This window comes from Schistocerca cancellata, chromosome 1, assembly GCF_023864275.1.
Source record: "Schistocerca cancellata isolate TAMUIC-IGC-003103 chromosome 1, iqSchCanc2.1, whole genome shotgun sequence".
Taxonomy (NCBI): domain Eukaryota; kingdom Metazoa; phylum Arthropoda; class Insecta; order Orthoptera; family Acrididae; genus Schistocerca; species Schistocerca cancellata.
The window spans coordinates 780,485,243-780,509,154 of record NC_064626.1 but is presented as its reverse complement, the minus strand read 5'-3'; the positions used below and the strand labels follow the sequence as shown (position 1 = coordinate 780,509,154).

The following is a 23,912-nucleotide window of genomic DNA, read 5'->3' as shown; positions in this document are numbered from 1 at the left end:
AGATAAGTTTGCCGAGGTTAATTCCGAAACTGCAGGAAAACTTGGTATATAAAAGGGCAATACAGGTGAAGGCTTGTCAGAGAGAAGTGTTGACGAAAATGAAGACTTTCCTGATTTGTATTTTCTTGGGAGCGACGGCCACAGGTAAGAGGGTTTTATGGTCAATTTCCTGCTTTAAAATAAGGTTTACGTTACACAAAGGTTGAATTTTTGTTGTTGAAGTTCTTAGCTTGACTTCGAAACAGCTAAACATGTTACACGAAACATTACAACACAAAAAAATCAATAATTATACAGCATTGTGCGAAAAGCACATTTATTTATTTTCTTTATTAATAGGTTTTATGGTGCTCAAATGACCCAATTTAGTATTCCCATTCTTCAAATTCCTTTATATTCGTTATCACCTCAACGAAGGAGCTAAAACTTGAATTTTTGGTATTCCCGGTGTAACCTCAGATGTACTTTAAGTAGTTGAAGTAGAACTGGAGAAAACTTCAACATTTGGAACTTGGTGACTCAAGCTGTGAAGTAATATTACAATTTATGATACCTGAAAAGGCATGTATCAAGACCACAGAGGAGCAGATGGCGACAGAGACGAGAAATGGTATGTCACAACATTTGAAACGTCTTGAAACGCGATGGTGTTTATGATGGTACTGGATGTGATGGAGACAGTAATAACGCAGTTCTTCATTATGTTGGTCACTGACGCTGAGTACGCATCTAATGTGTTTGGTGTTGTTACTCCAGTGTTCAAATGGTTAAGATGGCTCTGAGCACTATAGGACTTAACATCTGAGGTCCTCTGTCCCCTAGAACTTAGAACTACTTAAACCTAACTAACCTAAGGACATCACACACATCCATGCCCAAGGCAGGATTGGAACCTGCGTCCTTAGCGTCCTGACTGAAGCGCCTAACACCACTCGGCCATGGCGGCCGGCTACTGCAGTGACATCTTTGACCGCACCGTGGCGCACAGCGTTTCGGGGCCAGGAATCAGACGGCGTTCAGCTTGCGGCCGACAGGCGGTGTCACCACCACCGCAATACAGCGCCAACTTAACCACCCCTGAGCCGCTTCAATGGTAACACCGGCAACGCCGGCCACCGTACACTGGGAAAATAGTTCTCTACCGACAACAGGCGAATCACGCCATACTACTCTACAGCGGGCTCACCGGGGGTCTGTTCACCCCTGCATGCCCCGACTAGCTAAAAGCGCACGCTCCGCCACGAACAGCACTGCGCACTTAGACGCAGCGCTTGTAACTGCCATCATATCCAGAGTCGAAGTGACAATGATGTATTTATAGTGATAGGGACTCAGTGTACAATTCCGGCTGACAGTGTTTCTTTTCAGATCTTGCGTGAACTTCAGTTGAGAGATTAAACTTGTTTCTCCATTAACGCTTCCAGTCTTTGCTGTTCCGCGCTTCCCGGGTACAAGTTACCAGGCCTGGCGGGGTATAAGAGGCGTGGACAGCCTACAATGTTGCAGGATCACTTCGAAGAAGGATGAGATGACGCTTACTCTTGTGATACAGCGTTGTCAGTACCTGAAAGTGATTCAGTGCCGCCTTTGTACGATTGCGCACGTTCTGTCTTAAACCATTATCAAGTGTCCTGTTAAGTATAGGCAATATAAATTTCCTGTATCCGCAATCAATTAAGTGTTAAACATAGTAAGAAGTTCGACCTTACTTCACACACAGTTACCGATAGCACATTACACTGAGGTGACAGAGGTCATGGGATACCTCCTGATCCGCTTTCTCACCACATACCTCACTAATTTGATGTGGGATGGGTTCAAAAAGTCGTTGGAAGTCACCTGCATAAATACTAAACCACGCTGCCTTTACAGCCGTTCCTAATTGCGAAACTATTGCCGGTGTAGGACTTTTTGCTCGAACTGAATTCTCTATTAGGTCCGATAAATTTTCACTGAGATTCATTTTTGCCGGGCGATTTGGGTGGCCAAACCGTTCGCTCTAATTGTCCAGAACGTTCTTCATATCGGTGACATGGCGCACTGCCAACCATGAAAATTCAATCTTTGTTTGTGAACATGAAGTCTACGAATGGCTGCAAATGGTCTCCAACCAGCCAAAAATAACCATATCCAGTCAAAGATCGGTTCAACTGGACCATAGAATCAGTCCTCTCCATAAAAACGCTGGCCACGCCATTATGAACCACCAGATTCCACAGTGCCTTCTTGACAACTTCGTGGGATCTGGGCCACACTCGAACCCTAGCGACTAAAATGTGGACTCATATGACCAGGCCAAAGTTTTCCCGTCTAGGGCCAATCCGATGTGGTCACAAGCCCAAGGGAGGCGCTGCACTCGTGTCGGTCATCTGCTACCACAGCCCAGTAATGCCAACTTTCACCGCGCTGTCATAACGGATACGTTGATTTCTGCGGTTATTTCACGCAATGCTGCTTGTCTGTTAATACTAACAACTCTACGTAAACGCCACTGCTCTCCGTCGTTAAGCGTAGCCTGTCGGGCACTGCGTCGTCCGTGGTGAGTGGTAACGCCTGAAATTTGGTATTTTCGGCGCGCTCTTGAGACTGTGGATTTTCGAAATGGAATGTCCGATGCGGGTAGCTCCTACTACCAATCCGCGTTCCAAATCTGTTAATTCCGGCCGTGTGGTCATTCTCACGTCGGAAGTGTTTCCACATGAATCACCTGAGTACAAATGACAGCTCCACCAATGTACTGCCCTTTTATTCCTTATGTATGCGGTACTACCACCATCTGCACTGTGAATATCGCTATCCCGTGACTCTTTGTCACTTGTATGGCATACAAGTCTCTGTGTCTGTGCATATTTAAATATCGTCCACCGCCACTGCGCTTACGAATGCAGGTGGCACAGTCACCATAAAATTGAAATGAGTAGCACCGTTTGTTTGGTTGCACGTCACAGTTCTCAAAATTATATATTAGGGCTTGCTGAAAAGTAACGCCTCCAAATTTTTTAAGTGAATACTGTTAAAGATTTGTAAACAAATGTTATTAACATTGCACATCTTTATTCTACATGTCTATGCAGTTTTATTCTCAGCATAGTCACCTAGGTGACGAACACATTTCCCCTAACGAGTGACCAGTTTGCTGATGCCGTCACTGTAGAATGTCTGACATTGTTGACGGAGCCACAACCTCACCTCTGCTTGCACCTCTTCAGCACTACCAAACTGAAGTTCTCGAAGGTGTTGGTGCAAATGGCTCTGAGCACTATGCGACTCAACTTCTGAGGTCATCAGTCGCCTAGAACTTAGAACTAATTAAATCTAACTAACCTAAGGACATCACACACATCCATGCCCGAGGCAGGATTCGAACCTGCGACCGTAGAGGTCGCTCAGCTCCAGACTGTAGCGCCTAGAACCGCACGGTCAGTCCGTCCGGCTCGAAGGTGTTCTCCGAGTTTTATAAAGAGATGAAAATCGGATTGGGCCATGTGGAGACTACGTGCAGGATGATCCATGTAAGGGAACGCAAGCGTCGTATTTTAGCATATGTTTCAGCGCCAGTGTGTGTTGTGGACTCGTCGTGCTGATGGAGAGGGTACGCATGTGTGGTCGAACTCTTAGAATTCGAAACACAATTACAGCACGCCATTTCTCACACAGCGACATAGTTAAGTTACACACGTCCATGTTACACACTACAATTCTCAGACCTCTAGCAGCAGAGGGCTGCAGATACGTGGGCATGAAGAACAAAGCCATAGAGAGTTAATAACGTTTGTTCTGTGTAAAACTCTGTAAGATCTTTGACATAAAAATGTCGGAGGCATTACTTTTCAGCATGCTCTTGTATATTACACGTATCATAGCACTCAGCACACACGTACGGACGCACTACATTTAATGTTGGCAGGGGGCTACTGATAAAGTGTTATCACGATCTCGTGTTAAAGTACACACACATATCAAGAAGACGTACAAATACGAAGCACTCGGGTGTTCTGATTCATGTGTACTGAAGAGTGATAAGATAGGTTTAGTAAGGTTGCTTGACAACAAAAGAGGGGTACACAAAAAGCATGGTCGGATGTTAATGTAACTTCGTACATGCACACAACAATGACGGGTATGTAAATGATTCAAGTTGAAATTCCGTAAGACAGGCTGAACGACAACTAGGATGCATTAATGTTGTTCGTGTTTAGCGTTGTTACCAGACCTAGTGGGGTATATACGGCATGAACAGCGTCAGAGGGGGAGCGACCACTGCGAAGGAGGCGGACGGGCTGCACACTCTTGCGATACAGTGTTGTCCGCCCGGGGAAGGACCTCGCAGTGGGTCTCTGTACGGCCGTCTGGTATAATCGTGCATTATCCAGATACATGGCTCATTCGTAAATGACAGTGGCCTGATCTGGACGGAATGGCAACGTAAGGGCGAGCAAACTCGTTATCAAGTTTCCGGTCCACCACGTCTGACTCCACCACGTCTGACCACCACAAAGGAGCACCACCGTGTTGTGCACCAGGCACATAATAAACCCTACAAAGCTGTCCATGCCATCCGAGTCCCCTTGCAACATTTTGAGTCACTGAATTTTCTCATTGAAGGGGATCTGTTTTAATTGTTAAAGCCCATTCAAAAGCAAATATCGCACAAAATATTTTTTTATTCAAGACACCCGGTTTCAACAGTGCTGAATTTTATTTATTTGACATCTTTTGCATGAGGTTAAGAGTAAAATGAACATGTGTTATTCCAAAATTTGTTTAAGACTGAAGATGACAGCTAAGACTGTTGAATCCGTATATTGTGCAATATTGGCTTTTAAATGATTTTCAACAATTTTGTGTCACCATTAGCCGGAGACTAACAGCAGCCAGGCCAGGGAATTACTGTTCTAAGCATAGTAAGATGCTGTTAACACCGCAGCACAAAAGGGTGCGATTCGAGAGGTGCGATAACGGAAAGCATAGACTGCTGTTGAATGTCATCACATTGGCTTCCACGATGAATCGCAGTTCTGCACTAGCAGGTTGACGTCCTTTTCTTTTAATGTTTCGGATGTGCGCAGGGACACTACTCACGGCATGGTGTGAAGGGCCATCGGGTATGACCATCGGGTATGACTTCAGGTCACGGCTGCTAGTGACTGCGGGAACTCTGACAGCACAAAAATTGGCCGAGAACATCGTGCAATATCATGTGGTACCTCGCATGCGACTGTGCCGCGGTACACGTATTGAACAGGACAATGCTCCTCCACACATCGCACGAGTCTCTATGAAGTGTCTGCGTGATGCAGAGGTATTTGCAAGATCTGTTCACGATCGAACATAGGTAGGACCTGCTCGGTCAACTATTACCATTACACGATGATGTTTCCCCATGTTTTGTGTAGGCTGTCAGGCCTGTTGAAACAGTTGCTCTTGAAATATTCAGTAAGTTGGCTGTTTTTGTTACTGATACGTCAGCTAATCGGGCTCCCAAAATGTACCCTCTTTGGAACTCCTTTAGGTCTTTCATTGCAGGTCGAGCTCGTCCTCTGAATGCAAATACAAAGTGTCCACCACTGGTAAACAACCTCCACTGATGCCTAGTCCGTACTGAACATGAACAGTCCAGCAAGACACGAGCCTTAGCTGCATTGTTGAGCATCAAACAAGACCACCCTGTTGCTACTGCTGTTCACATTATTTTGCCTGTCGCCTGTGCATGACATCCTTCTCAACCGATTCTGTGCATGCATCCACACCACAGGAGAAACGTGATCTCATACTGACAAGTTCATCACACATTTCATTCGATTTCATCATCACTAAAATTACGTCACATGCCGTCTCAAATCTTGAAGTTTCGTTTCCTCCTATTCTAGATCCTTCCCATTCCTTGACAGTCAGTGTGTATACAGAAGTACATACATGTATACATGTAGTTACCAAATTAAAATAGATTCACTATAGCGGGAAAGTTCTGTCATTCGACATATCAAACCCTCATAAAAAATTATACCAGCAGAAACTATTTAAAGCATTAAAATTTACCTCCTTAAGTATAAAAGAAACGTCTAGATAAGTTTATGAATAGTATATCTCCTAGAGCTGATAACTGCATACGACTATTTCTCGCTCTAGAACGAAATTTGTATCCAAGAGAATGGAGTGGTGTTGGGTTTTGCCTCACAGGCACATTAGGTGATACTTTTAATAATTTACTAGAAAAGATATTTGCGGGTTCACTGGAAAAACGAGAAAATAGTTCATTCTGATAGGTGTGTCGACGACATATTAATCTTATTTCATTATACAACAAATGAGTATAATATTAAACATTCACATTTCAGCAGGTTGTGTCATCAGATTAAATTCGCAGTGGAACCAAAGAAAATGAGAAAAAGTCAGCTTTTCTTATCTCAAAATTTCGAATGTGAAATTTGAAGATACATTCGATATATTTCATAACTCCTCCACAACGTACATTATTATTCACATATAGAACCGTCACCAGAAGGCACATAACCTTGCATCAGCTTACTCTAGGATTCAAAGGTTGGCACTGGAAAACAAAATTGACTACAAATTCTGCGGAACATAGCTGCAAATAACGGTTTACCTAAGTAGGTAGCTCACACGTCATTTACAAAACCAATAAAATGTGGCTCAATCCCGTTACTTTTTCCGATAAAATAGCTCGTTGCTTTAAGAATTCGAAAGTGAGCACAAGTCGGAGGAACGATAATAGTTTGCAGCGCCTGTTGAGACAAACTCCACGTAAACCGGAGTTTTTCCCATAAAACATAAAATTAGTTGCGGAAATGATTTCAGTTTTATATTGGTCAAAGAGAAAAGAAGGTGCAAAGAACACACGGTGATAAGTGACAGTAACTCCTCCACTTGGTTGCACATTTAAAAGACTCCAAGCACAAAGAGCTTAGTATTAGTGAAGCGTTGCATGAACTACACAATGGTAAAGTAACGGACGTGGTGGAGGGAATAGAAAGTTTTCTTAAAGTAAGGATCTAAGTGACGTAGCTCAATGGTTGGCACACTGGACTCTAATTCGGTGGGGGAGGGGGGGGGGCAGGAGGGGATGACGGTTCAAAGCCTCGTCCGGCAATTCCAGATTTAGGCTTCCAATGATTTCCCCAAATCGCTCCAGACAAATGCCGGAACGGTTGCTTTGAAAGGGAATGGAGATGGAGGTGTCAAGATAAATGACGATGGAGATTAGATGATACGAAATGCTTTAGAAGCACGTAGGAGGATGTGAAGATGGTGATCGAGCTGATGCAGCTGAACATCTATCTGGAACGAAAAAAATCAAAATAATTCAAAAAAATATTGACAAATGGAGGAAACTTAAATCTATGGATCGAAACATACTATATTAATATGAAGATGAAGCGTGGATGCTTGTACTCTGACGGTGAAGTTATCATACACATTTACAAGACTTGGGAAGTTTTTGATATGGAGGGACATGTGGCCAGTACACCGCTATCCGCTGTCCCGGCCGTATGTCACTGTATGGGACCAGGGACGCTACTTGTCAATCAAGTAGCTTGTCAGTTTGCCTCACAGGGCTGATTGCTGCCCCTTTGCCAACAGCGCTCTACAGACTGGATGGTAACCCATTCAAGTGCTAGCCCAGCCCGACAGCGCATAACTTCGGTGACAGATCCCTCTAGCACCGCGGAAAATATTTCCTGATGTCTTAACATATGTCCTATTGTCGTGTCCCTTTCCCTTGTCGTTGTTTTTCGTGTCTTCCTTTCTTCACCGATTCTTCGGAGAATCTCCACATTCAGTATCTCATCAGTACACTTGATTTTTAACATCATTTTATAGTACCACAACTAAAACGCTTCAGTTCTTCTCCAGTTTTAACGTAGTCCTTGATTCATTGCCATACGATGCAGTGCTCCAAACACACAATCTCAGAAATTTCTTCCTCAAATTGTGCCTGTGTTCGATACTAGTAGACTTCTGTTAGCCAGAAATTCCCTCTTTACCTAAGATAGCGCTTCTTATTGTGCTTCTTATGTCCTTGCTACGTTTGTTATGTGTTATTTTGCTACCAACGTGGCACTTCGTTTACTTCCTGGTCACCAGATTTGATGTTCAGTTTGCCGGCCGGTGTGCCCGAGCGGTTCTAGGCGCTTCAGTCTGAAACCGTACGACCGCTACGGTCGCAGGTTCGAATCCTGCCTTGGGCATGGATGTGTGTGATGTCCTTAGGTTAGTTAGGTTTAAGTAGTTCTAAGTTCCAGGGGACTGATGATCTCAGATGTTAAGTCCCATAGTGCTCAGAGCCATTTGAACCAATTTTTTTAATGTTCAGTTTATCGCTAATCTCATTTTTAGAGTTTCTCATTACTATCTTATTTCTTCTGTTTACTCTCAGTCCATATTCTTCACTCACCAGCAATGTTATCAGCAAATTTTATAATAAAGGGTGTATTCAAGCTGCATTTTAACTTCCTTGTACCTATGTTTTTCAACTTATGTGACTGCCTCTTTTAGTAAAGCCAGTTCTCTCCAACTTAACTTCCTACTACCGTGTTTACTGTCTCAGTATTTACATACATAAAGAACTTCTAATTTGCCTCATCATTCCACAGTACGTCTGTATCTTATTTCTTTGCACATTGACGGTTCCCTAACATTCTCTTAAACTTCAGTCTATTGTCCGTCTTTTCTATTCTGATCAGAATCCCTGTGTAAGCTTCACAGTCAGTATCTGTTGTCGGAATCTGTGTTTCACGGCCTATTTCTGGAATATCACCTCTTCTTGTGAGTATACACTATTATTAGCTGAAATTTATTGGACAACCCATACCCTTCCACTATCATTACTCCTTATGCTATTCCTTCGCCTACTACCACATTTCAGACCCCCCTTCGTTATTAGACTATCTACTTTTACACACTGACTTACTAGTTCAATATCCTTACATATTTCGTCTATCTTCTGCTGCACGTCGGTAAGTACATCAGAACTCTTGCCTTTGGCATTGGTTTGCAGATTCTGATGAAAATAACACTATCATTGAGCTGTTTGTGGTAACTCACTCTCCGTTTACTGTTCTATTCATAAAGAATCCTGCTCTTTTTATACCATTTCTTGCTGCTTTTCGTGTTATCCTATACTCGTCGTACACACGATAACATTGACACATTTACTGAGCAAATAGGGCGTTCCAGATAAATTCAAAATAATGCTTTGAGACTCAGGCTCTTTTTAAATGATCATCGTTAAACAACACTAAGGATATGGAAGTGTTAGTTGTGTTAGAAATGAAATGTCTTGACACTATAAACTACCAGTATACTACAGACATCTCAGGGGTGACTATCAATACGTTGCTTGTTGCTCTTATATATCGCCACTCTACCTGTATAGAGACAGACTCGGAGAAAGGTGACGATATTATTTGCACACCATATAACGCTCATCAAAGAAGTCTAGTAGTATCAAATAAGGGGTCTAATTTAAAGAATAAAGTCCTGAATGAACTCGGAGTTGTTTGGAAGTGAATTATTGATTGTGGAAGGACTGGAAAAGAAGAGAACTGAAACGATGAGATATGGTACTACAGGGAAATGTTGAAAATTAAGTGGGCCGATAAGGTAATAAATGTAATAATTTCCTAGGTGCTCTAGGCAGACCGGCACTGGGTAACAACTGAAGGGGAAGACAGACATTGGAATACATCCGAGAAATAGTGAGGACAATGGGTAGATGTACTACTCTGAAATGAAGAGGTTGGCACAGGAGGGGAAAGAGTGTTGGGCAGAAGATTGATGGAGGAAAGCAAAGTTTCACCGCTCTGGCCTCAGACTAGTCGGACGGGAGCGAACGACTGCCATATTATCCTCAGTCAATGGCGTCATTTTGATGCGCTGTGGATTAACGTGGGGTCAGCACTTAGCTCTCCCGTACGTTGTCGGCTTTGAAGTCTTGGAACCGCCACTTCTCATTCAAGTAGCTCTTCAAACAGTATAACGAGGCTGAGGTGAACCCTTTCCAGGTGTCCCATTAAGAAATCAATCTCGTGGAGTACCAGAAATTCTAGTCGCGTCCTCTACGTCACTGAATGCCATGCTGACCGCTCAGATACCCAACACGCCACGGTAGAAAAAGGAAAAATCTGCTCTAGGCATTCAATTATGTCTCTACTGTTCGCGGTAAAGACGTCAAATGAAAGTAAATAGCTCAGCTATAGGGCAGATTGGCAACTCGAATATCGATATTGAAGCCTGCATTCGCCTAATCTGTAAGACGTTATCTCGCTTTTCTGTACTTCGATTTGGAACTCTAGTTTGATAGCGTGTTTGCTGTACGAGACTACTCTAGCTTTTCTCATCGGTGCTGACGTGACCCGAGTTTAGGTACAGTCGTAACGTTCACCCCATACAGCATTTTCTGCTATCGATTTATCGTCGCTTTATTTTTCTACACTATACGCCATTCGCAGCAGAGGGGTGACTAACCAGGCTACGCCACAAAACTTTCTACACATATCATGACATGTAACGATGTTATGTTGTAATATATATTTTAGTTTATTTACTAACAGCAAACTAAAATGCATCCAAACACTGAATAGTGTGTCAGAGTGAGAGCTCCACTGTCTACAGAACGAATGAAATTGATGGAAAAAAAGCACCAGTCTATTATTTTTCAAACTTTGTGGAGACGTTCAGTTTACAAACTTTTATTTTGTTTGGAAGCGATGTCGATTATTAACATCGGTATGAGGCGTAGACCACATGGTCACGAAAACAGTCTTGCATTCATTTAGACATGGAACAAAAAACCCTTTGAAGGTCATCTTGAAAGAATCTCTTGTCTACTTGGAACAATTTCTCAGTTCATGAAAGTTGTTAGGAGGCTGTTATGAAAGTTGTCTTGCCGCAGCACCTCAGACATTCTCTACGGATGACACATCAAGGGTGACAACACATCGGTCAGTGATCCTTGCATTCCTCACTGTATTTGTGGTGTGAACTGCAGTGTATGGTACTGCTGTCGCCTGCTACAATACGCCGTTTATTACCCGGTTCCCGGAGGGTACGACAACAACTGTCAATCCTCTTGGAATTTCCCATGGCACCCGTCTACAGGAGGAGTTGGAGAGGTATGAGTCTGGAGAATCGCTGTTCATGTAACTCTTCACCATGTCATGCAAGTCTCTGTGCTCCATGGTATAGTGTCCGCGATAAACGACATACAGGAACTAGGGAACTCGACTCTGCTTTCATTAATGTTTCCAACAGTTCCTGATGACCTTCTTTTTGTGACATCTTTCCCGATTTCAGCTGTTGTCGTCCGTCTACCCCTAAGAGCCACTCGAAGACTCCTACGATCATCTCGTGTTGTAGTCCTTCTGCAAAGACTTTTTTATCTTCTCTTCCTACCGCACTGTTGTCGTAAGTTCATCGTTCGTTATTTCGCAATCATTGTGATTTGTCGGTCTGATACTCCTATGACATTAATTCCAATGATTCTACCTTTTACAAAATCCGAAAGATTATTGTAACCTGCACAAGGACATCCTTCTCCTAGAAAGTATCAGTAACGTTAAATACGCCCGAAAGTCACGTAATGATACCATTTTTCATCGGCAGGAATGAGTATTTTCTGGATGAAAAAAAGCTCTGGTGAGGATGAGCTTTTAATGAACGTATGTCAGATCGCTGGAAATACTGAAGTATTAGCTCTCACACTGTCAAAGTGTTCTTCATTTCCCATTTCTGTCAGTATAGTTCTATAAGCAGCGTGACAGAGATTTCGTGAGAGGTTCTACTGCTCGTCAGCGTGACGTGATGGATATCATGTCCAGTATAAATGTATTTCGGTATGTGCTTTGCAGATGCATGGAACACCATGTTAGAAGTTACACAGGCACAGGGCCTTCGGCGTTTAATCGATTCAGCAGATCACTTGTCAATTCATTAGTCACTATTAGGAAAGACTGAAGAGTGAAGACCTGGCAATTTTAAGCTGACAGCTCCCTATGGTATACAGAAACGCTCGTGCGAGACATACCTTACTGTATACAGGCATTAGTAGTAACGCTGGAACGCACCAGTGGGCGCTTGAAACATCAAAACAGGTGGCTTATACGGCTGGTGTTTTGCAGTACACATTTCTAAACGACGAAGTACGTCAAAAACAGAGCAAACAATCGCGTTGGCCGACAGATAACATTCCGGCTGATGGGACACCTACTTCTATGTGGGAGATATTGCTGTGAACTGAAGTGGAGCTCGTGATACAGTTTACAGTATGATGGTGAGCGATACACGAACATACAGTTCTATCGTGACCATTGCCATTAGAACACTGTTGAATCTTATCTTTGATGAGCATGCGTGAAGTAGCCACAAGAATAGACTACTTCGGAAAACGCGTGCATCGTGTATGATGTAATATGAAGATTCATTAGTGCAACTACTTAGCTGCTCCAAGAATAATACCAGTTAAACAACCGAGGACATATTACATACCAGATGACGTGATGGATAATCTATTTCAGAGCTCTTCGTGTAATTCGTACTTGCACGATATGAATGCTACGATTTCGTTGCGCAGTGTGTTACCACTTCTCAGTTCTGACGGTAAGCATTTTCACAGTAGACAGATATAACATATGGTGCCATTGCTGTTTCTCCGTGTTGTTATTTAACTGCGTCGTGAGAGCATCGGATAACGTTAAAACTTTCTTTCTCCAATGACGATGGAATCTTTTATATCTATATCTACATACATTCTCAGCAAGTCACCGACCGTACAGTGCATGCCGGAGGCTACCCTGTACCACTTACTAGTCATACCATTTTTTGTTTCACATGCAAGCAGAGCAAGCGGAAAAAGACTGTTTGTATCCCTCTAAATGAACCCTAATTTCTCTTTCTTTATCTTCATGTTCTTTACGCAAAGTGTACGTTTGCTGCAGCAGTATAGTTCTACAGTCGACTTCAAATACCGTTTGTCCAAATGTTCTCAACAGTGTCCATCGAAAACAACGTCGACTGCACGCCAGGGTCTCCAGTTTGAGTCCAGAAGCATCTCCGTAATACCTGCATGTTGTTCGAACCTACCGATAACGAATACAGCAGTACGCCTCTGAACTGCTTCATTGTATTCCTTCAGTCCGAACGAGCGCTGATCCCAAACACTCGAGCAGTACTCAGTAGCAGGTCGCACTGGTGTCCTATATGCGGTCTCCTTTACGGATGAACCACACTATTCCAAAGTTCTCCCTATTAAAAACCTTATATGCTCATTCCATTTCTTATCGCTTTACAATGTTACGCCTAGGTTTCTAAACGTGGTGGCTGTATCAAGCAACAAATTCCCAATGCTATATTCGGACATTACGGGTTCGTTGTTCCTATTCATCCGCACTGAATTACATTTTTATACATTTATAGCTAACATCCATTCATCACATCAACAAGAAATTTTGTCTAAGTCCCCTCCTACATTCGCCAAATGGTGATACTTTCCAGTACACCACAGCATCATCGACAAATAGCCGCGGATTGCTGCTACCCTGTCCGACAGATTTTTTATGTGTACAGAAAACAATAATGGTTCTTTCACCCTTCCCCGGGGCACCCCATGTCTGGGAAACCACGTACTCGTATCCTTTTTTAAGAGCCTGCAGTGCGGTACAGTGTTAAATGCTTTTCGGAAATCTAGAAGTATGGAACCTGCCTGTTGCCCTGCTTCTACGATTCTCAATATATCGTCAGAGAAAAGGGCAATCTGAGTTTCGCACCAGCGATATTTTCTAAAACCGCGCTAAATTATGGACAGAGGCTTCTCCGTCTCACGGAAATTTGTTATATTCGACTGAGAACATGTTCAAGAATTCTGCAGTAAACTGCTGCCTATAATTTTTATGGTACATTCTTTTATTCTTCTTATGAACAGGACTCACCTGCGCTTTTTGTCAGTCGCTTGGGACTCTGCGCTGGGCGGGAGATTCGCCATAAATGCAAGATAAGTAAGAGGCCATTGAAATAGAGCACTCTCTGTAAAACCGAACTGGGATTTCACCTGGCCCTGGTGAGTTATTTGTTTTCAACCTTTTCAGCTGTTTCTCTTCTGTGTCATCCATTCCCCGGGAGTCTGCGCGAAAGTCAAACGACTGTATGCTTGTACGATTCTCCTGCGTGAACGACTTATCAAAAGCAAAATTTAAAACTTCGGCTTTCCTTTTGATATCTTCTACTGTCGCACAAGACTGGTCAACGAGTAACTGATAAAAGCCTTAGAGCCGCTTAATGATTTGACATAGGACCAAAACATTCTCGGATTCTCTGCCAGATATTTTGATAAGGTACGATGGTAGTATTTGTACGCTTCGCACATAGATTTTTTTTACAGAAATACTAATCTCTACTAACCTTTAGCTGTCGTCATTTGTACGTTGTATTATGAAACGAGATTGCAAAGGCCTTTGCTTCTTTGTGTTTTCCGAATTTCCTTGTTCAACCACGGTTGTTCTTTTCTGTCCTTAATCCAGAGCACGATTTACAATCCGTTCATACTTTGTCAATAATTTCTCTACCTCCATCATACTTGAACTAATTGATGCCAATTCATTGCCTAATTGAGATACTGACAACTCCTTACTTGTTCTTTCTAGCAGATATACTCCCCTAGCCTTCTTGATCTATTTATTAGCTTTATCGACCATAGTGGCTATCATGATGGCATGACAAAAAGTCCCCGGCTCTATTCTGACATCGTCGATAAGGTCAGGCTGTTTGTAGCTACAAGGTCTCTGATATTTCCTCTGCATGTGGGCAATCGAACTAGCTGCTCGAGACATTTTTCGAAAAAAAAAAAGTTCAAACTACTTCGCAAGACTCTGTCTCTGTCCCCCGCAATGAATCCATTGACGTAGTCTTAAGTCGCTTCCAAGTAATATTATATAATATTGGCATTTCCGCGCTAATAATCGTTGACTTTCTGTAAGTGACACTAAAACTTTCATAGTTGAAACGGGTGGTCGGTAAAAATATCCAACGATGTACTTGGTTTTACCTAGACTTTTATACGCGACCAGATAACTTCACTGTCACACTCAAAGTCTGCCTCAATAAAAAACGATTCTTTTCCCCTGCAATGAACACTCCCTCTGCTATTGCATCTAATTTGTCTTTCCGATACACGTTCCATGACCGGCTAAATGTTTCAGAGCTTCCCGGGTTTCAGCTAGTCCCAAGAATAATTTGAGCGTGAGAGCTTAACTTGAGAAGAGGACGGAAACAGGAACGATATTTAGCCACGAAATCGTCACCGAAGTTTACTAAATGGTGTGGCTCCCAATCTCGTAACATCCCACTTGACTTCAGTGCTGGTGGGATGTCGCTTAATAGCATGTACATTTAGTGGATATTAAGTCTGAAGGCCATCTTACACATGAGTAGTAGGTACTGTTCACCACGTGTGTAGTGATAGACATTCAAAAGTTGTCTGTCGTGATGCAGTGTCTGGTCACGGGGGCCGCATCGTGAACGGCAAACCGGCGGCGGACCACGAGTTCCCGGCGCTGGCGTCTCTGCACGTGAACGGCAGCCACTACTGCGGCGCCAACGTGCTCTCCGAGAACTGGCTGGTCACCGCCGCGCACTGCGTCAAGACCAGGTAAAGCAGCCACCGCATCTGCGAATTGTGTACCCAGCCGTTCTTGTAATACTTTCCATTTGGAAAAATACACTTTCTTTTACTTCATACTTTACCTAATGTAATTTCATTACCGATTCCCCATTATAAAAACAAAGCCATTCGCAACACTTAACAACAAAGTCTTTGACACTGTGCAAAATATTTACGAAATTCTTTCAGTTTATTTTTATACGTAAGACACTTTTATGGCAGCAACATAACGTTCCTGATTGCTTGCTGATTCCATTCGTCCTATGCAGTACACCGGAAAATGTGTAAAGACTATGAAAAAGTTTACAAACGAAGACCGTGCAGACAGCAATCGGTAAGCCAGTCAGGCAAAAACGCTGTGAGAATTGAGGCAATCATCCCACCGAAGCACCAGGTTGACTATACTCGTTTGGTATAACAGCGTGTCCTGCTTCACAACGAATTCAGTAACTGCCTGCTGCCCATCCTCTTCCGACGAGTATTATCTAATCCTCAAGGCCGTTTTTAAGTGTCCGAAGGTGTGATAATCTCACACAGAGATACCAACACTACAGGGCAGGTGCTCTGTCTCGCACGTGAGTTTGCGTTACTCCTGTACGACGACTAGCTTGAGGCTGGCCTCCCAGATCGACCAGCGTCTTGTGTCGAATCGCGGCCAGCAGAGCTTGGTGCACCATTTGACTACGATGGTTATCAACAGACATGCTGCCCCATACACGTTCTTGATTATCCGGTCGATGTCTAAGGATATTTGCCCTTCGGCACCCCAAAAGAGAATAAGACGATGCTCCTGTACAGATGCATTTGGTAATAACGTCGCCATAGTTTACGTTTCCGCTTTTACCGTACGCGAGTCGGAAAGACACGAATGCCACACTAATCCCTTGCCTTTACGTCGGAGCTTACATACCCGCATCGGAGTCGCGCTACATTGCGTTCCTATAAGTAATCCATATTTCGAGTGTTGAAATCAGTTTAATACATGACCCCAATGTTAAGTACCGTGAACTGAGGATCGATAACTACTTTAGACCATACCAGAGTCATAGGACTGATTCGGGGACCCTCTCGTTTGGCTAATTTGAAAGCGTTGTCAAGAATTAACAAAAGATACTGTTCTGCAGTATTAAAAGCGAATTAAGGAACTGTTTTCAAAAGTAACATTTATTCAGGATATGCTGTAAGACAAAATATCACGTTATACACATACAACAGAGGCCAAAACATATCAGCTAACTTAGTATAATTGAAATATAAATTCTAATTTAACTCTCCGTAAGCTTGGAAATACTATAGACAAGCAAAATTTGAGACCAGTTTTTGAATTACAAACAAAATTCCTTTACGACGACACGACCTACACATCCATTATAAGCCTTTTTAAATTTCGTAAACAATTCATCTATTACATTTTCCTAAAGTGGCAGACAGGTTTGTGGAAATAATACTGTACACAAGTCTGACTTCTAACTTTATTAATAAACATTCTAATTGGAAAATAGGCGCAGATTGGTTACAAATCAATATTCATACTGTTATCGACGAAAGACGCAGAATTGTATACTCTGGTGGACGATGGATGAATGTGTGACGTTGCAGCGCTATTCCATCGAGCAGATGGCAATGGTAGTAATCAGGGGACATGTCCATACCAGGGTTTTTGTGACATATGATACCAGCATCTTTGTGACATGTTAATAGGAGCCATGTCACTATTCGACGATGCTGGCAGGAATACGTGAACCACGGTCGCATATAGCGTCAAGAATGAAGCGGTTGACCTGTAGAGGCGACTGAACGAGAGCACCTAGAAATCATCAGAGAGGCACTTAGAGTCCCAGATGATTTATTATCACCAGTCCTACCTGCAAATGCAGCTTCAGCAACCACAAGGACCATTAATAGGGGCCCCTTGCGACGACTACTATTGACCTCTGTACAGCAATAACCACGTTTGCAGTGGTGTCGGGCACATTCTGCCTCGAATCTCATCGTCTGCGACGAATCCCGCTCCGAACTCCGCACTGATCACCAAGGAAGACGTGTCTGGAAACCACCCGAAAAGTGGTTGGATACCAATCCGGCTGTCGCCCACCATCCAGCCCGACAACTGGGACGTCGACGATATTCTATGTCATGCTTTGTTGCCCTTCATTGCAAACCATCCTTGTCTCACATTTCAGCAAGATAATTCCCGCCCGTACACGGCGAGAGTTTCTACTGCTTGTCTTCGTGCTTGCCTTGGTCAGTAAGGTCACCGTATCTCTTCCCGAATGACAACATTTGGAGCATTATGGGTATGGCCCTCACCCATCCGTGGATTCTGACGATCTAAAGTGTGTATTGGGGAGAATTGGGCACGATATCGCCCAGGAGCGACACTTAACAACATTATAAATCAATACTAAGTGGAATAACTGCTTGCATAAGGGGCAAAGGTGGACCAATGCGTTATTGAATTGCTCAATTTATGAAGCTCTTTCTCTTGAACAAATCATCCAACTTTTCATACTACTTGTACGTCACATTTACCGATTTCCGTCCCTTTCGGATAATTCCTTCATGGTGCATTTTTGCCTTCTTTTTTATGAGTGTGATGTAGAGGACTGGAGTTTTGGCTTCTCTGTTCTCTAAATGGTGTAGCGTAGAGTGTGGTGGTGAGGATCTGTCGGACGCCCGAAGTCGCTAATGAGACACAGTTGTCAGAAAAAAGATTTATTATTCATGGATACATTAGCTGTCCTGTTGGACGGCTGCCAATAGCTGGGCGAACAGAAGTACGTTGGTTATGATGGCATGCACTGACACCGGCGCCTTTCTCGGTGTCAGCTGCCGGCGGAAGGGAGGCGCATACTCCGTACACAGCGATGTCGCTGTCAGCTACCCGCAGCTCTGCTGCCTCCGACGGCCGGCAGTCAGGGCGCTCTCGTTGACTTGGTAAACTGCATACCGGAGAGACAGGCAACAACTCTGCATGAAGTGCTCGTAGTCGTGAAGTGTTACGTCACGGCCGCTGGGCGAGAGGACGACCAGTAGCGCAGGTCTGCTTATGCAGCGTGAACATTAATAAAATCGACAGACTGCAGGAACGGGTTGCTGACTCGAAATGGGAAAAGGAAATACGAGCATGTGTCTGGAAACGCATCGTTGCCACAGTAGATGGCTCTGGCAAATGGAAGTTCCTCTCATCAAGAGCTGTGTGTTCCTTGCGTGTTGTAGGCTGTGTGATCGACGCTGCGAGCATACTGTAAGCTGTAGAATGGTCCTGTATTCATGTCAGGAAGAAGCCGAGATTATGTTTGTATACGGCCAAGCAGATGCAAACGGTCAAGAGGTTACACCAAAGCAAGTACCCTAATAGGCACCAACCGCATTATCCACCATTTCAAGCCCTTTTCAGCCGTCTGTGTGATCATAGGTCCTTTCAGACACAAGAATGTGCAAGGAGGCGGTGAACTATGCGTAAAACCAGATTCGGAGGACGGTGTTCTACAGGATGCTGAGGTGAACCCTAGTACGAGCTCCAAATCAGTTGTACGCACAGTAAGACGCCTCCTGCACGTTCGTCTGTCTGAAAGGACCCATGATCACACAAACGTCCAAAAAGGGCTTGATATGTTGTGGTTGGTGTCTTGTTTTGATGTAGCCATGCTTCCTATCGGAAGTTTCCATCCACTTGGCCGTACGCAAACAGCATATTATCTTGTTCCCGACATGAAAATTTCGAAAAGGATGGAAATTACATGTAAAATCTGTTGCTGCTTGGAAGTCCTCTTGTTCTCAGACAATGGATGAATATACTCTGCACTATTCTCTTTCTCTGGCAAAACTTCAACGAAATATTATTCATTTTAATGAGTAGATATACACAGAATTCTAATTTTTTTATTTAATCGATAATTGCTTGAAATATTAGGAACTTTTTTTTGTTGGTTTGGGAGCCGTTACATCGGAAACCTGAAATTGGTACCGGGTGATGGAGGGTTTTTCCCGTCGTTTATTAATATAGATCCGGGGTACAGAGGCTGCTACCAAGCTCGACAGCTTAATGAAAAGAGCAGGGCAAATGTGTTTATAGACTACCACAAACAATCCTATAAGGTAGTGTCATTGTTTTTGTAAAAATCGGAAAAAGATTGCAAAAATGACGAAGCATATTAAGATATTTGAATCTTCCGCGTAATTTTGACTCAAACGAACTAGGGACTCCATTTCCATAATAATCTGTAACTTATTTTTGGTTGTAGATGGATATGCTCGTCGAAATTATAAGACAGAGATAAAAGGTGTGTCCTTATGTATACACGACGTCGACTGAAAATGTCTCAAACCCCACTTCATCATGCCACAAACGGAGCTTTTGGATTTAATCAACGTAACTCGATGAATTTAGTGGTGGCAATCGATTCATGCCTCTAGTTGCGAAGTGCACTTGTAACTGTGTGCCACGCAAATATTTATAAATCAAAACATGTCCTCATGGCACAATATTTACTTCGTAAACAGCTCACAAAATGCACTCAAAGTTACATCTGACGTCTGGTTTGTTATTACGCTACTTCCAACCTACAACTGATTGGCATTCACAAAATGTTTCTGAATTCCGTGTCTACATGACATACCATGACTAGAATACTCTCTTTCAAATTGAGAAGTTGGCAGGGGTAAAATACAGGGAGCGAAAGGCTATTTAGAATTTGTACAGAAACCAGATGGCAGTTATAAGAGTCGAGGGGCATGAAAGGGAAGCAGTGGTTGGGAAGGGAGTGAGACAGGGTTTTAGCCTCTCCCCGATGTTATTCAATCTGTATATTGAGCAAGCAGTAAAGGAAACAAAAGAAAAATTCGGAGTAGGTATTAAAGTCCATGGAGAAGAAATAAAAACTTTGAGGTTCGTGGATGACATTGTAATTATGTCAGACACAGCAAAGGACTTGGAAGAGAGTTGAACGGGATGGACAGGGTCTTGAAAGGAGGATGTAAGATGAACATCAACAAAAGCAAAACGAGGATAATGGAATGTAGTCGAATTAAGGCGGGTGATGCTGAGGGAATTAGACTAGGAAAAGAGACACTTAAAGTAGTAAAGGAGTTTTGCTATTTGGGGAGCAAAATAACTGATGATGGTTGATGTAGAGAGGATATAAAATGTAGACTAGCAATGGCAAGGAAAGCGTTTCTGAAGAAGAGAAATTTGTTAACATCGAGTATAGATTCAAGTGCCAGGAAGTCGTTTCTGAAAGTATTTGTATGGAGTGTAGCCATGAATCGAAGTGAAACATGGACGATACATAGTTTGGACAAGAAGAGAATGGAAGCTTTCGAAATGTGGTGCTACAGAAGAATGCTGAAGATTAGATGGGTAGATCACATACCTAATGAGGTGGTATTGAATAGGATTGGGGAGAAGAGGAGTTTGTGGAACAACTTGACTAGAAGAAGGGATCGGTTGGTAGGACATGTTCTGAGGCATCAAGGGATCACCAATTTAGTATTGGGGGGCAGCGTGGAGGGTAAAAATCGTAGAGGGAGACCAAGAGATGAATACACTAAGCAGATTCAGAAGGATGTAGGCTGCAGCAGTTACTGGGAGATGAAGAAGCTTGCACAGGATAGAGTAGCATGGAGAGCTGCATCGAACCAGTCTCAGGACTGAAGACCACAACAACAACATTCACCTGACCAAAAGTCTTGTTCCTCCTGCCACCGAACTTCATTATTCCCACTATATCCAACTTTAACCTATCCATTTCCCTTTTTAAATTTTCTAACCTACCTGCCCGATTAAGGGATCTGACGTTCCACACTCCGATCAGTTCAACGCCAGCTTTCTTTCTCCTGATGACGACGTCCTCCTGAGTAGTCCCCGCCCGGAGATCCGAATGGGGGACTATTTTACCTCCGGAATATTTTCCCCAAGAGGACGCATCAAACCAGTCTCAGTACTGAAGACGCACAAAAACAACAACAACAACAACATGACCTATTATAACATCAGTTCATTCTTAAATGATGCTTGATATCAAGCAAAAACGTAGTTGAAGACATCCCTCTCCCCCCTGAGTTTAAGGGACGTGGAGACACAAAACGAGGTATAAACATGTACTGAAAAATAGAATAAAGCTGCCTGTAGGATAGCGCTAGTTTCATTGATATTAGTTTTAACTTAAAAGAGTTTTGCTATAGTATATTAATCCTCCTGAATGCATTGTTACGCCACAGAACGATATTCCAGGTGAATCGGAACATTTTTGAAGTTTGCCTCAGTCCTCGGTCACTGCCAGAACCAAAGCGGAAGTCAAAGCGGTGTAAAACGAAATATGTAGACTGAAATGACAACCAGGAAGAACAGCCGATATTACATGCACATCACCGAACTAAATTGCCACACATCACCCAAGCTGGGAGAGCAAGGTACCGATGCAGCAAACTAATTTCATAGAAAATGACGTTTAACATCACTCAGTTGTCCACGCACAGTGAAGCTACAGTGCCTAGTAAGAGCTTTGAGTACACAGACGCTGCAGAAAGAACTGAACAGAAAGCCTGACTAGCGGATTTGGGACACCATGGCTCAGTGTAGAGCAGTGAGAGGTTATGAAAACTGTGACACCGTTGTCTTTTCTAGCCATATGATAACGTAAATGGCACAAATACACTGACTTCCACAGCTTAGTTCTCAGTCTGCAGCTAATCAGTCCTGAGGTGGGATTTGTGACGGTCTATCGGCAAGCCTCTACATAATTGCGATTTACGATGCAGCAGCCAGCCAGGCCTCAAGGACGTATCTCCTATGGGCTGCTGCCACCTCGCTTTCACCTTAGATGAGAAGGACTGGGTGCATCCCACCACCAGACCATCTTAAGCCCAAGCTGATGGTACCTGGTGAGTTGCTGAACTGCCGTCAACACAACTGTCGTCTCCTGACCAGCATCTATAGGGTGGACATTAATACAATCGACAATAAGGAAGGATCACTGACTGGAAATGGAGGAAAAAAAGGTCCTTTGAACATGTGTTGGGAAACGCATCGTTGTCACGGTAGATGACGATACGATGAAGTCCACGCAACCTTGTACTAGTCTCTTCCTCTCAGCAATGGTGATGTAACCTCAGTCTATGTCCATAATTTTTATCCCCTACACTACTCTCCATTACCAAAATTATGCTATCTTCATGCTTCATGTTCATAACAGATAATTCCTAAGTACTAAACATTGTAATTACTCCGAAATTAGCAATCGGATTTTGACCGTGATATGCCGTTGAATTCGTTTACTTTAGAACAACGGTAGCAACAGCAGCATTTGTTACAGATCCGCTTCAAAAAGTAAAGTTGGTACCACAGTTCTGTAATTAATATGGCTATGAAAAGAGACTATAAGTCATTTAGGGGGGACTTTTTCACAATTCGTCTGTGTGGAAATAGAATTATGAATTATTGCACTGCTCTGGAAACGTAAGAGATGTGCAGCTCAACTGGATAACCCAGTATACTACACATCAAGTTTTGCCGTAGTTCATTCTCCCAACAAGGATATTACTAATTCTGAGGGATGTTGTTTACCACAGATGCCTTGTTTTTATTTACATCTTTCAGCGCTCTGTCAAATTTTTCTCGTAGTATCGCATCCCCTGTCTTCCACTACTTTTCTTCCTGTGCCATAATATTCGCTTTAAGGTGCTTTCATTTCTATTGCCCTTCTAAATTTCAGACTTCCATTCTTCACGTAGCATTCGCTTGCCATTTGATCCCTTGATATTCACACACCTTTCTCTTTCTTCTCCAAACATGTATTTTATTTTCGTGTAAGCAGCATTTATCTTTCCCACTGCGATACGTACTTCAACAGCTGTGCACTTTTCTCTATCCATTACTGCTCTGTCGTTTTGCACTTCCCATCAATTTTAGTTTTTTAGATATCTGTATTGTCACTTGCTGTTTCATTACCTGCATTTTTATTTCTCTTGTCAACAGTTAAATTCAGTTCCTCATGTTATTACGCTCTAACAGAAACTGTTGAATTTTAACACGGTTGATGTATCTTACAAATCAGGATTTCTACTAGACCTTGTCTTTTGTCCTATTCGATCCTCTGCTGCTCTCGTTGTCCTTCCATCTTTAGTATTCGTTACTTTTCAGCCAATCGTTGGTTGATCTCTGTGTAAACATCTCAAGGAACTTTGGTTCTCTCAACATGTCGAAGTCCCATCTCCTTAATTTTCTCTTTCTCTACGT

General features: G+C 43.0%; 1 protein-coding gene across 1 annotated transcript in view; it reads left to right on the top strand.

Annotated features, from left to right (window-relative positions):
* The first annotated feature begins 94 nt into the window (after positions 1–94).
* Positions 95–23,912, top strand: part of LOC126162301 (trypsin-1-like) — a 67,427-nt gene continuing 43,609 nt past the window's right edge. Inside the window, exons 1-2 of the mRNA XM_049918723.1 lie at positions 95–144; positions 15,505–15,661. Of these exons, the coding sequence (XP_049774680.1) occupies positions 99–144; positions 15,505–15,661 (203 nt within the window). The 5' untranslated portion in view covers positions 95–98. The remainder of the gene's footprint in view (positions 145–15,504; positions 15,662–23,912) is intronic.